The sequence below is a fragment of the Mastigoproctus giganteus genome, chromosome 12 (genome assembly GCF_048544385.1).
Source record: "Mastigoproctus giganteus isolate SK-2022 chromosome 12, ASM4854438v1, whole genome shotgun sequence".
Taxonomy (NCBI): domain Eukaryota; kingdom Metazoa; phylum Arthropoda; class Arachnida; order Uropygi; family Thelyphonidae; genus Mastigoproctus; species Mastigoproctus giganteus.
In genome coordinates, this window is record NC_143586.1 from 5,141,356 (window position 1) to 5,156,738 (window position 15,383).

Consider the following 15,383-nt stretch of genomic DNA (forward strand, 5'->3'; position numbering starts at 1 on the left):
TCACGTTGCACATTAATGTGATTAGTGAAACCAGAAAAAGGAAGTGTGAAGGGTAATGCCAAACAATAGATGAAGCTCTGTTCACTTTGTTCAAACAAGCAAGCTCATTGCTTGTTTGAACAAAGTGAACCATTGCACCATTCGTAGCATTCTTCAAGAATGTTAATGATTTTGCTGAAAAACTACATGAAGAGTTTAAGGCAACAGGTGGAGGCTGAAGAGGCACAGTAATTTTTAACACAGATGAAATGGTTGTATTACGAGGCTAACACCTGACCATTGCAATGCATCTGCAGGAAAGATCAAAGACAGGATTATAGTTCTTTTAATATGCAAAATAATGGGAACAACCAAGAAGCCATTAGTTATAAGCAGTAAATCACTTAAATGTTTTAAAGTAGTAAAACAGCTAGTGGTTGAATATGTCAATAATGTAATGCTTGGATGACAGCTTTTGTTTGAAGATTATTATTATCAGCCATATAGTGCAAGGAAGCCTGAGGCTTATGCTGCCCCAGCCGAAAAAAAATTTGAGTTACCCTGAGAGAGAAGTAGAAAGGAGTCACCAAGAAAGAGGATGATGCTATCCAGCTCAGACCCTGGGTGCGCCAAGCCTATACTCACCAGATGTGAGCCCCTGGGGTTATCTTCATAAATGGGATTTGCAATTGACTAACAAAAAACAAAAAAATTGTGCTGAGCACAGCTGATCCAAAATTGACTTTGGAAAACATTGAATTAGTTTTTCTACCTTCAATTACCACATTACTAATTCAACTTCTTGAGCAGAGAATTTTAATAAAAACCTTTAAGACCTTTTATAGATCAGATATGAGATGATGAATCATCCAGTGTGTAGATGTTTTGGGAACATCATCCAATATATATATATATATATATATATATAGTGGATATGACACATAGTTAACAGTTAAAAACGGTAAGATAATTAATTATAATGGTGATACAATCAGTGAAAACCTAGACAAGAACCTAACAAGGGAGAGAAGAGCTGATTAATGCCATCAATGTCTAGATAAAACATTACATCAGTCTTAATATCTATGACCATAGTGTGAATGAGCAGGTGGTAACTAATGGCTGTGATAGCTGTCATAGCTGTCTCTGGTCCATGGTAATAACCTGGTAGGGAAACATAATTGTTATAAGCAAAAATGAAACATATATATATATATAAGGATAATTACTAAATAACTATGTCTAGTAAATTGTAGTAAGGATAGGGGAGACACATTGCAAAGGACTTTATCGAGGGCTAACCCTTACAATGTGTCCTCCTACAATTGGCGAGCTATCAGTTTCTGTTATCATCTGCCTGTTATTCCTGACGAATGGAAGATAGATATCATAAGGATATCTTTAAGGGTGACCACTAAGTTAAGCTAAGATTAAACTGGAAAGTAGTAGTGGATAGAAGATAATTAGTTAGGGAGGTAAATGAATTTAAGGTGGTTAACAGGCTAGATGACTTTAGCCCGACCGATAGCCCAGACAACGAGATCAAAGTAAAAAGCAAATAATGGCGATAGTAAAGAACCAATAATACTATATAACATGTTATTGGATGACAAAAGATAGTCAGCTGTTGCCAAATAAGGAGAACGGAAATAGGGTGATAGAAAAGTAATAGTACCTCAATCCCCCTCGAATTACTATATATTTATATATAGTAATATATATATATTATTCTTTTGTAATATGATAATTCATGTTGTATTTTATTTTTAATATGCTTTTATAGTAGTTTTACTTAATTTATTTCTATCTCTAGCTTTTTCTGTTGTCCCAGTAGCTGTTTTAGCAATGCATGGGTACGAACAGAGTACATATTGTTATTTCTTTTTGTATTATCATTCTATTGTGGTTTATTCCGTCTTTGTTCATTTTCTTAATCACAGGTATTTTCTACACATAGGTATTATAGTTAATACATTACTGGTCTTTAAGCTAGCCTAATCTCGGTTATCTTAATTTCCCATGGCCTATACATTCAGGATTTTTCAACTTGTTACGTATTGCTAAAAAAATTCATATCAATTATTGATGAAAAACTGTAGCAATACTATTTTAAAACAATATGATATAATATTAAACATATTTATACATTTTTGTATTACATCACATGGACGTCAATCCCCTACTTCATCGGGGGCTTTGAGCGGATTGACGGTCCATTCGATGTAATGCATTTCTTACTTACCCGTTTCTGTTTGCATCTATCACAGCTTTGCTATTTTATCCAATTACTAAATTCTAAGTTTCTATTTTTAATTTATTTTTTGGTCCCATGTTTATCTTAATTGTTATTAGTTAAATCAGTATTATTTATTATAAATTTATTATGAACCAAATTAATTCCCCATAATTTCTACAGCAACTGTGATAGAATACACAAAGCCCAACGGGTAAGTTTATTTAATATATTGCAATAACATTACTTACTTGATGTGTTTCAATGGAGGTCGAAGAGTCGAAAAAGGGAAGTTTCCCGCCCTTAACTTGTTTTAAGGATGGCTATTTTTATTGCGCAGTCGCATTGACGTTTCAATGTGTTACTTCCATTAGGTTTCACGTTTCACTTCCATTAGGTTGTGTGCCGATGGTGTATTGGCCGAAGTCCCCGATCTTCAGGCCAATGTCTATTATGGTGGTTTTGTAGTTGGATTTCGATGAATTTACTTAGTTGTGTATTTACATAATTTTTACATTTATTTTATGCCTTACCTCGGATAGTGCCGGTACCGCTTTTCCAAGGCGTAACAGCACTTGATTGTCCAGAGGCAAAGCTATATACATATATACAGCCTCTTACAATGGGTGTGGGGGGGGGTGAATTTTGGCAATAGGTCGTAGTGCAGTCAGGCGACGAGCCTCGCCTGAGTGCAATAAACCTAATAAATAAGGGGCTACTCTTCTGAGCAAATACTATTATATTTTTAGCTGGCTTTTGATAAATGCATGTGGGTCTACATTGGGATGGTGTTTTCTACTATTTGCGTATATGGCAGTTTTTATGTGATATCTACTGTATTGTTTGGGAATTTTGTTTCTATCCAGCGTTATGAGTTTTTTAATAGCTATAATTACGTTATTTATATTGTTGCATATTTGTAATCGTCTGTTTGTCTGATTTCTTATGGTATTACCATGTACATGCTTTGCTATGTTGCTTTCCCAGTGTGTGAGTTTTATTGTTTCGAAATTAAAATGGTCTCTTTTATCATAGTGATTTCTATATATTTTGTCTGGGTGGATGTCAATTTCGCTGTCTAAGTAGACAGCTTTTTGGTTGTTATCCGGATTTGTACATTCAATTTTAAGGTCTGCTGGGTAATTGTTCTTTGCTACATTTATAAAGTTGTCATGGTTGAACATAATTACGTCATCTATATATCTATAGAATTTTATATCGTCCGTAATGTTACTTTCATAATAGTGCAGATAGAGGTTAGCCATGGTGCAAGAACTGCTGGATCCCATAGCATAGGTTCGAGTCCGTCACCACCAAATACGGAGGATGCGGAAAGGTCAGGGAATGACCACCGCATATCCCGGAGCAATATGGCCTTAGTTGCTAATGCAGTTATTAAGCAGTTATTAATCAGTTATAAAGCAGTTATTAATCAGTCCAAACTAGAGTTTGAACAGGCTGAGTAGAAAACTTGCTTCTTGCCCTAATGGTAGCCAAGCATTCTGGTCTCTTGCCAAAGCTATTGGCCGCAACTTTTGCCCATCTCTGCTCCCACCTCTGTCCAAACCAGATGGTTCTGTTGTCACTTCAGCCAAGGATAAAGCTGACCTGCTAGCATCCCATTTTTCTTCGAGCTCATGTATTAATGATCTTGGTAAAACACCTCCCACCATTCCTAACACGCTCCATTCAATGCCTCCTGTGGTCTTCCGTCAAAAGGATATCAGAAGGATTTTGATGAACCTTGATGCTAAGAAAGCTCCAGGTCCGGATGGTATTTCTCCACTTGTTCTCAAAACCTGTGCTCCTGAACTTACTCCTATTCTTTGCCGCCTTTTTTCACTTTCTTATTCCAAAGGTGTTTTTCCTTCTGCTTGGAAATTTGCTCATATCCAGCCAGTTCCTAAAAAGGGTGACAAATCCCTCCCATCCAATTATCGTCCCATTGCAATTACTTCTACTCTTTCTAAAGTAATGGAGAAATCAATTAACCGCCAACTCTTAAACTACCTAGAAACCTTCCGTCTGATCAACGATCGCCAGTATGGATTCCGTCAGTGTCGATCCACTGGTGATATTCTGGCTTACGTTACCCATTTATGGACTAATTCAATGGAAAGGTTCGGTGAAACACAAGTAGTTGCTCTTGACATCTCAAAGGCTTTTGATCGTGTTTGGCATAAAGGTCTTCTAAACAAGCTTCCATCTTATGGTTTGCCAACTGTTTTTAGTAATTGGTTATCCAGTTTTCTCTCTGATCGCTCACTGAGGGTGATGGTAGATGGCTCTCTGTCTTCTAACTTCTCCACTAATGCCGGTGTCCCCCAAGGTTCAGTTCTTTCCCCCCACTCTTTTCCTCTTGTATATCAATGACCTTCTTCCATCGACTGGAAATCCTATCCATAGTTTTGCCGATGATAGCACATTGCATTCAACTTTCCATTTTGAGAAACCTTGTCCAGCTCAATCAGCTTCAAGTTCTCGAAAATCTGCTGCCAATTCCTTAAATGCCGATCTTCAGGTAATTCTCCAGTGGGGCAAAGACAACTTAGTTGATTTCAAACCTTCTAAAACTCAATCTTGTCTTAAATCTCGCAAAAAGGATTCTTCTGCTCCTATGCTTATCTTTAGTGACACTCCAATTTCTAGGCAAAATGATATATCTCTTTTGGGTATTACCCTGACTTCTAATCTCTCTTGGTACAAGCACATTACAAATATTGCTTCCTCTGCATCTAAAAAACTTGGTTTTCTCTTTCGCTCTCGGCGTTACTTTTCTCCCAAACAGCTGCTCACTCTGTATAAATCGCAAATCCGCCCCGCCACGGAATATTGTTCCCACATCTAGGGTGGTGCCCCCAAAACCTCTCTCAGGCTTCTTGATTCCATTCAGAAGAGGGCAGTTAGGTTAATTAATGATTCATCTCTAACAGAGTCTCTCCACTCGCTTTCTCATAGACGCACTGTTTCTGCTGCATGCCTCTTCTACAGATACTTCCATGGGCACTGTTCTTCTGAATTGGCTTCTATAATTCCCGCTCTCTCTTTCAAAACAGTCCGAACACGTGCCGCCACCAGCCAACATCCATTTACTGTCCAACTTCAAACCCACAGAACCAACTTTTCATCTTCCTCATTTATTCATTCAACTGCCGTTTTCTGGAACAACCTTCCTTCATACGTATTTCCTGAAAATTACAATCTACAGAAGTTCAAGTCCAATATCAACAAATATCTTCTTTCGTCTTCTCAACCTCCAACCCAAGCACGGTACTAAGTACTATAGGTTATAATACCTCTCGTGTTTGGGGTTCTCATAATGCTCCTAACCAAATAACTAACTTGTAATGGAAATATGTTAGCTGGTCCTTCGAAGCTTTAAATATCAGTGATAGCCTCCCCCCCCCACTAACCACAGAAATTATTCGTATAAATGAAAGTCAGAAAAAAAAAATTGTATCGAGGCAAAATTTTTTATCCCAGGTTCTGTTTGCTCTTGGAAAAAAAAAATTGTCATGTTTCTGGAAATTCATAGAAACAGTTAAAAACAAGTAAAGAAAATATTACAATCAATAATTAGAAAAGGGTTAATTCTCTACTACAAAACAGTCAGATTGGTAGTAGTATGGGTTGGATACACGGTACTTTCTTTCATGGAGTAATGACAGTGACATAATGCATCAAATTCAAGAACAAATAGAAATATTATGTAATCACTTCCACTGCACATGCACATAGAACACAATAAGGCTAAAAAGTGATAGCAAAAATCAAAGCAGTGATTACTGTAAATGTGTTTTCTATATATGAGTATAGATCTGATTGGGACTTCATAAAAGTAAGAACATTAAATGAATGGTTACATTATCCGTTTTAACAATAGGTGGTGTGCACTGTATTAATTTTTATAATATTAATTAATATTAGTATTAATTTCCATTACCCTCACCCTTCTAAATTACATACTGTACAGGGTCTAATCTTTTAGTTGTAAAACTGGCACATGTATCAGACACAGCCAAGGAAATTTTTTCCTGATTTACACTTTCATCCAATATTTAAGAATGCAATTGGCCAACAATACCTTACAGGTATACATATCATTCAGGAAAGTGAAACACTGAAAACTGGCTTGCCTCTTAGCTCAAGTTTGCCAGATAAACTGGAACCTACCTACGTTATGCCCTAAAAAATTATCAACATCTGAATTTTTTCTAAAATGACTCCCCCCCCCCATCCCCTCCTCCAATTGATTAAGGCAATTGAAGGTGTTATAATAGTTGTGGGAAAATATTCCCATGACTACAAAAGCAGTGGGAAAGGGTTCGTATGGTTGGCCTAGAAGCCGTAACTTTTTATTCTTTTTATTCTTTTTTTTTTTTTTTTTTTTCGGGATAAACGTAATCTTGTCTAGTTAAAAAAATTTCTCATGCAGCATTTGGTTCTGTTTATTTTTTTCCTCCGTGTTTTATTTTATTATTTTTTTTTTGATGGAATATCACCAGAGTGGGGTTTTTTTTTTTTTTTTAAGTGATTGCTTGGTAACTTCGTGGTGCCAAGTCTCTTGTTTTCCAAATTTTTATCAGCAGCCTAAGGGATAAAAGAACAAATAAGAATAAAATAAATGTAGTTAATAAAAATAAGTTAATCATTAAGAAAAATTATCAAAAAATTAAATGGCTGCATTTCCATTGCATTCCTCCTTTATCCATGCTTCAATTTTGACATTGTTTGGTTACATATACTCCCAAAAAACTAGCAACCCTATCAGCACAAAAACATGTCTAGTTTTGATTGTGTAACCCAACTTTCTATAAACATAACTACAGTCAATTAAAAATGGAGTAGGAACATCTAAAACCATGTCTTGATTATGATGCTTACCTTTTTAGTCTTCAGTCTGCATTTTCTGTAAATTAACTATTTTTACCCCACTCTCCTTCCTCTGTAGGGTAACCACTCCATTGGTTTAACATGGTGGATGTTAGCTCGTGAAGTATTGCGAATGCGTGGTACTATCAGTCGAGAAATTAAATGGGACGTCATGGTTGATTTATATTTTTATAGAGATCCAGAAGAGGTAAGTGTATTATTTGCTAAGTTGTACTTTTTCAGTGAACAAACCAATTAAAATAAAGCAGGCAAATATATAAGTGAAATGTTTTTTTTTTTTTTTTTACATAGAGGGTTTAGTGTCAAACAGTGTTAACTGCAAGATTGCATTTTCTTTTGGGATAATTTTAGTTTTACTTTATACAAATAATGCATATGTCATAGAACTGTATCTCTGTAGTACTTTACAAGTTAAGTACTTGTTAAAACTTAAGTTTTAACTTACCTTTACAAGTTAGGGTTTGGTAGGGTTTTAATGACAGTAAGGACAGTACGCTACTGCAACAGGATCTAGAGATGTTAGGCAGATGGGCTGAGAAGTGGCAACTGAAGTTTAACATTGACAAATGCAAAATGCTGCATATGGGTAGCAGTAACCCCAAAGTAATATTCCAACTATATGGTCCTACACTCAGGGTAGTGGAGAATGAAAAGGACCTGGGGATAATTGTGCAGTCAGATAAGTTTTATGAGCAGTGCAGACAGGTGCAAGAGTAGCTCGTGGGATCTTGTCAATATATAAGAATTTTGCTATCAGGGATAAGGAGGTGATTATCCCCTTGTATAAGGCAATGGTCAGACCACCCTTGAGTCCTGTGCATACAGTTCTGGGGGCCTCATTTTAGGAAATGATGTAAATTTGATAGAACAAGTACAGGGAAGGGCAATGAGACTAGTGACTGGAATAAAGAGTTGCTGTTACCAAGAGAGGCTTAAGTTCTGCAAATTGCAGTGTCTAGAGACTAGGCACCTGCGAGGTGATCCGATTGGAGAATATAAGGCCTTGAATGGTTTGAGCAAACTCAATGCTGATAGGATTCTTGCTCAGTTCTGCACCTGAGGGGGGGGGGCATAAGTTCAAATTGAGGAAAGACAGTTATAGAGTACAGAAATTTTCCTTTAGCCAGCAGGTGGTTGATTCCTGGAACAAACTTCCATGACAGCTTAAATAAATTGATGGATGAAATGGGAAGGTTTTTTTTTTTTTTTGGCTGATGCTATATAAGCTTGCTTTCTTGCATCTTATGCTTCTACTAATGCTAAGACATACTGGTTTAATCAAAATACAGTAGGAAGTCACAGATCTCATAAAAGAGCTTTCTAGAAAGCATTTCTCAAACATTTAATTTTTTCACATAAGCCCCAAGTAAAAGTGAATCCCAAGAACAAATGCTTTTTTTGAACTGATATAGACTACAAGTTTTAATTCTAGGTCAGGACATGAGTTACAATGATGATAGAAGTGTACACATCATTTGTGTACAGAGCTGGAATTCTTTGACTTGGACTCGCAATACTGGCGGCTTTATTAATGTCTCTGTAGTCTTTCTCTGTCGGCATGCTCAGGGATGAGCATAAATTTTGAGATCATTTATGATCAGTCCTGTGACCACTGTGCTGAAGCTGTGTGTATTACAAATGTGAACAGAATACAGTTGTAATACACACTAAATACTGATGTGCAAGGGTCTTCCTTGCACAATTGATTGAAGGCAAGTAGGTGTATTTCACTGAGTGGTGATCTAATTAGTGGAGGATTCCATATGGTAGAATCAAATTTTTGATATCAAAAGAAACCACTGCGTGGTGTTCTTGAGGTAGGAGAATATTTCTTTGAGTTTTTTTATTACAAGAATATCTAGTGTAGATTTTGTTCACTGGACACTACTTTGGTTTATTCATAAGAAATCATAATTTTCCAAATACCACGTCGAACTGCAGTTGATCCAGTCTTTAAATATGTTATAGTGGAAACTGGTTAAAGCAATGGGGAGGGTAGCATCACAAGCATTGTAATAGTAAACTGGGTAATGACCATGTGAGTATTAAAACAGTATTAATAAAAGTAGGACGTGTTAATTCTTATTCCTAATGTTTCTGCAGTTTTGATATATTTATTTCAATTTTAAAACAAATATATCAAATTTGGCACTGCATAGTACCCTATGCAGTACCAAATCAATATTTCATCACAGTAATAGAAGAGAATACAATATACCCTCGTCAATCCAAAATTATATAATTAAAATGATGTATTTTAAGTAATATGAAGGATGACTGATGAGTATAATAAGAAAATGTATAGGGAAATAGTGGGCCAGTAAATCAGAGAGTCTTATAATGGGGAAATTTTAATTTCCCAGATATTGACTGGAATTTGTGGGTTGGTCACTCACACACTAGCAAGGCTTTTGTGGATTTATTGGATGATTGTTTTCTACATCAGCATGTTCAGGAGGCAACTAGAGGGAGTAATACTCTTGATTTGATTATCAGTAGTGATTCTTCATGCATTAAGAATCTGCAGATAGAGGAACCACTGGGTGGCAGTGATCACAGTGTGCTGAAGTGGGATTTACTCAAAGAGGTAACTACCATCAGTGGTAAAGGGAAGGGTTATTGCTTTTGTAAAGGCGACTACGTGGTCTGAGACAATAATTAAATTCTATACAGTGGGACCAACTGATGATGTTACCAACAGCAAATTCAAAATGGGAAGCATTCAAAGAACTTATCTTGGAAGCTACTGGGGTTTACATACCAACTAAGAAATATTGTTCAAGGTTTAGGCCAAAATGGATGTCAGATGAACTAATGAGACATATGACAGAGAAGAAAAATGCTTGGGATACATAAATTAACACATGACACAGAAGCCTATGATAAATATAAGTTGATCTGTAACCAAGTTACAAAGGAGTTAGGCAGGCGAAGGCAGATTACGAGAAATCTTTGGCAAAGGATGCAAAGAAAAACAGTACAGAGTTTTTTTCTTAAGTAAACTGTAGAAGGAAGGGGATGAATCAGATTGGTCCACTTGATATCAATGGTTCAACTGTTGATGATCCTGCTCAGGTAGCTAATAAACTAAATGAATATTTTGCATCAACATTCACACATGAGGAGTTATTCAGGGAGGGGAATGCCAGAGGTGTATTCAACTCTGGCAGTAAGCTAGATAATCTTGTAATAACTGAGAGTAAAGTGGAGGAGAAATTGTTGAAGATAAACACAAGAAAGGCACCTGGGGTGGATGGGATCTATCCAGTTATATTAAAGGAGGCAGCAAAGGAAGTAAGCAAACCTTTAGCCATAATTATGAGAGCTTCCTTGGACTCAGGGGAGGTACCCATAGACTGGAAATGTGCAAATGTGACCCCAATTCACAAAGGAGGATCAAAGGCTGACACAAGTAATTATAGACCTGTGAGTTTAACTTCTGTTCCAGGAAAATTAATGGAGGCACTCGTTAAAGAAGCACTGCAGATCATCTAGACAAGACTTCAGTTATAGCTCAGACACAGCATGGTTTTGTTAAGGGGAAGTCTTGCCTGACCAATTTGATTGGATACTATGATGCAGGAAATAACTTTGATATTATACAAATTTTGTATACTTGGATCTTAGAAAGGCTTTTGATACTGTTGCACATGGAAGACTGCTGCACAAATTGCAGCAGTGTGGCATTGGAGGCAAATTGCTGCTATGGATAAAGGGGTGGTTGAGGGGGAGAAGACAGAGTGGTAATCAGTGGACACTGCTCATCGTGGACTAATGTTATTAGTGGAGTCCCTCAGGGTTCAGTGTTGGGTCCATATTGTTTTCTGTACAGTCGGTCCTCATATAACACGTGTTTACATTACACAAATTCGATCATACACTATTTATAAATAGGGGAACGATATCTTATATAACACGAATCGAATTCGCTTATGCACGATTCGCCTTTGTGTTTACAAGAAATGGCAGTCGAACGCAGAATCATCCCAACCGAACGCAACACGATAGGAATGAAGAGAAGATTCTGAAAATGTATTTATGTTTTTTATATCAGTGAAGGGAAACACATTTCACCATAATAACGTAAAAACCAACACAATTACAGCTATCGATATAATCGCAAATGCAATTAGATGTAGTTTACTACCAGTTTATAACAGATTCCACTAGCAGAAATGCAACTGGAAATTGTTTTATGGTAGTAACCCCCAGAAATGTGCTTTAGTAAAATGTGAGGTGTTAATAGTATATCTCGGCCTTGACGGTGTTGTTTATTCAGTTGCTACATGGGCACAGCTTTGTTTATGTGTATCAAGCGTGCCTCCTCGTTTTGTAATTGTGCTTTATTCCCTAAACATTAGTAAAATACTTAAAAGGTGTGAAAAGGAAGCGTCCTGGCGAAGACACTGCAGATTCGGAGAGAAAAAAAACAAAGCAATATCGATAAACAGAGGCGGACTGGATCAAAAATTCTTACCCGGGAAAATTTATAGTGGCCTCATACTACGGTTTATGGCCAAAATCACACCGGCCTCTGGCCCACCGGGGTTTCCCGGGTAAGGCTTATGCCCAGTCTGCCTCTGTCGATAGAGAAAAAATATGAAATTGTGAAACGCTTTGAGCAAAATGAAAGACCATGTGATATTGCACGTGCTACAGACCGAAATGAGGCAACGCCGAGAATTAGAAAGAATGCGGAGAAAATAAAAACAACTTTCATAGCGGGAACAACTCAAAGTGTAATTAAAATCCATTAGATTAAGACACAAAGAATTGGAAGAGATGGAATAGCTGTGATCTGTTTGGAGAGAAAATCAAACAAAAAACAAGTTTGCTTACGATAGAAGCAAAAGCATTAGCAATATTTTATTACGTAATAGTCGTAATAAAATACGTAAGTATTTTATCACGACTATTTTATTTAATATAATAAATTTTTTACTATTTTATTAATAAATTTTTATTATTTAAATAAATAATAAAAAAATATTTTTTATTATTTATTATATTATAATAAAAATAAAAAAATATTATAATATTATTTTTTATTACGTATTTTAATCGTTATAAAATACGTAAGTATTTTATAACGATTAAAATTACCCGATTATTTATTGTGTTTGATAATGTTTTGGTTCCAAATGTGTGTTCAATCTTGGATGGTCGGCACCTAACCCCACTTTTCCCATAGGAAAAGTGGGGTTAGGTGCCGATTTTGCATTGCACGAGGGTTTCTAGGAACACAACTATCGTGCTACGAGGACAGACTGTATTTATAAATAATATTGATGATGGTATATCAAGCTTAATGTCCAAGTTTGCAGACGATACAAAAGTTGGCAGGGTTGTTAAGGACACTACTGACGCTATGCTGCTGCAACAGGATCTGGAAAGGTTGAGCAGATGGGCTGAGAGGTGACAAATGAAGTTTAACATTGACAAATGTAAAGTACTGCACATGGGAAACAGCAACCCCAGAGCAACGCATCAACTCTGTGGTACTACACTGACAGTGGTAGAGAATGAAAAGGACCGGAATGTAATTGTGCAGGCAGATATGAAGTTCTCTGAGCAGTGCAGATGGGCTGTAAGAGTAGCTCATGGTGTCTTATCAATGATATACAGGAATTTTTCTAGCAGGGATAAGGAGGTGATTATTCCCTTGTATAAGGCAATGGTCAGGCCACACCTTGAGTACTGTATACAGGTCTGCAGGCCTCATTTCAAGAAGGATGTAGAGCTGCTGGAACGAGTACAGAGAAGGGCAACAAGATTAGTGAATGGAACAAAGGGTTGCTCTTACAAAGAAAGGCTTAAGTTTTGCAAATTACAGTGTCTTGAGACTAGGCACCGGCGAGGTGATCTGATAGAGGTGTATAAAGTCTTGGATGGTTTGAGCATGCTCAATGCTGATGGGATTCTGCCTCTTGCTCAGAATAATCACCTGAGAGGGCATAAATTCAAATTGAGGAAAGACAGATATAGGATAGATGTCTGGAAATTTGTCTTTAGCCAGCGGGTGGTTGGTTGGTGGAACAGACTTCCATCCCTTGTTGTGGAAGTTGATAGCCTAAATAAATTTAAGGCTCAGCTGGATAGGTATTTCAAACGAATGGAGGGGTGAAGTAGAAGTTTGTTTTTTTTTCCTAGCTGATGCTGCATAAGCTTGCTTTCTTGCATCATATGCCTCTACTAATGCTAAAAACAATATGAGGTATTGAAATTATCTAATTTGTAATATCGTTACATATTGGATATACATTGAGTGATCACTGAATTATGACCATCCCTATGAAAACTAAATGCACCCCGTTGACCACGAGGTACGAGAGTGCAGAGTTAGTTGACCTGTGTAGCACAGATAAGGTGTCAGTGGTTCAGTAGGTAGTACAATTCTGAGTGTGATTGGTAAAAGGAAGGATATAAAGGACAGATTGTGAGTGCTCAACGAACTGGTGCCTTGATTTCCTAAATCCAAATTTTAACATGATCAGTATCGTGACTTAGTTGTCGTATGTTTTTATAATTCCTAACTTATCTTTTACACTCAAATGGACTTTTTCTGTTCACTAACATTTTTTGTGGTTGTAATAAAATTTAAAACACAATAAAAAAGATATGCATCGATCAATAAAGCACACTGCATGTGCAAGTAGGATACGGAGTAAAAAGTTTACAAGTTTAGATATAGGAATGGAGAGCAAATTCTGAAAATTTGTTTTTTATATGATTGAAGATTTCAGTGAAGAGGAAGCACATTTTACCATAATAACGTAAAAACCCAGAATTCCAGCTAATGGTATTATGATCAATGCAATAAGATTGAGTTTACTACCCGTTTATAACAGATTATACAAACAAAAAAGTCTAATATACCGGAAACTGCAAATGGTTTTTATAATTTTATGGTTGTGACCTCCAGAATTGTGCTTTAGAAAAATATCAGGTGTTTTCAAAATTGATCCCTATAACCGAAGATATGATTCTGTTAAACAATAAAAGTGTGCATTTTATTGATCTGAATTGGTTCTTTGAAATTTGATTCTATAAAGCAGCCAATTCTGATAACCGGTGATCATTATAAACAGCATTTACTGTACTTGCATTAATATAATGTTGAGAATGCAATAGATTTGGAGCTCTGTAGTCGGGTTGAGCCACAAGTTAAGTATTAATTATAAACATAACGTTTGTTATGTTTATAATTAATATTTAATTATAACCTACGCTTTGAACGAACTGGACTTCTTTCTGCACTGTGACGCAAATGGCGGGGACTTGCTTCGTGCGGGGCTGTATGGGGAGAGCCGGGTGAGATACGGTTTGGGTTATCAAGGCCAGATGGACCAGAATCAAGTACGACTGAATGTCATCTGGCCTTGAAGACCTAGAGCGGTGTCTTGCCTGGTTCTCTTTGTGTGGCCTTGCGCGGGGCAAGTTTTTGTTGTTTGTGTTGCAGTGCAGTAAGTAAGGGGTCCATTTCCTCCAAAGAGTATATATAGTTATGTTTTTATTTAATATTTAACTTGTGGCTTGACTTGATTATACATTTCTGGATCTTCTGTGTTCTCAGTGTTATATTAATGCAAGTATATACATTCCTTATCTTGGTGTTAGTTGTGGTCTCTTATTAATTTCATAGTGGTTTTCATGTTGTGAGGTTGTTCTTATATCCCCCAATTGCATTTATGGTCTGAAGATTGGGGTTCGGCAAGAGTCCTGAAGCATCACCTGCTAACAAATGATATGAGTTTAATAAGACCTATTTGTTGATGATTTTCACATGGTATAATAGTGTTATTTTATTATTATATATATGTTAATTTGTATATAATATAAATGCTATCATTTCTCTAACCTTTGACTGTTGCTCTCAGAACTTTCTGGCATATCTTGATTTTGATGTACAGGTTGTTTCCAGTGCATCAACTGAACCTTGAGTTCAGGTTCATAATTTGAAATCAATATTTCATTCAGTCTTATGATGTGGAAGCTTTTTTGGAGGATTTTGTAAAATGTTTGGGTGCATCTTTCATCTCAAAAACTGTGTGCAGGAGTCAGAATTGTCTCTTGAGGTACTTTATCTGTGAGAATAACATCATATCTTAGACAAAAATCACTTGTCTAACCATCATTTGCTACCATCAAAACTATTTTGCACAATTTTATGTACTGTTTCCACCGTGACAACTGAGTCTTGAGTTCAAGTTAATAATTTGAACTCCATGTTTCGTCATAATTTCATCCTAATCTATGGTTTGTCAGACGAATTCATTTC

At 36.4% G+C, this 15,383-nt stretch overlaps 1 protein-coding gene across 1 annotated transcript in view; it reads left to right on the forward strand.

The window, feature by feature from the left end:
- Positions 1-15,383, forward strand: part of LOC150076646 (small ribosomal subunit protein uS2-like) — a 59,403-nt gene that overhangs the window by 23,700 nt on the left and 20,320 nt on the right. The window contains exon 4 of the mRNA XM_090386962.1: positions 7,164-7,292. Within this exon, the coding sequence (XP_090243088.1) occupies positions 7,164-7,292 (129 nt within the window). The remainder of the gene's footprint in view (positions 1-7,163; positions 7,293-15,383) is intronic.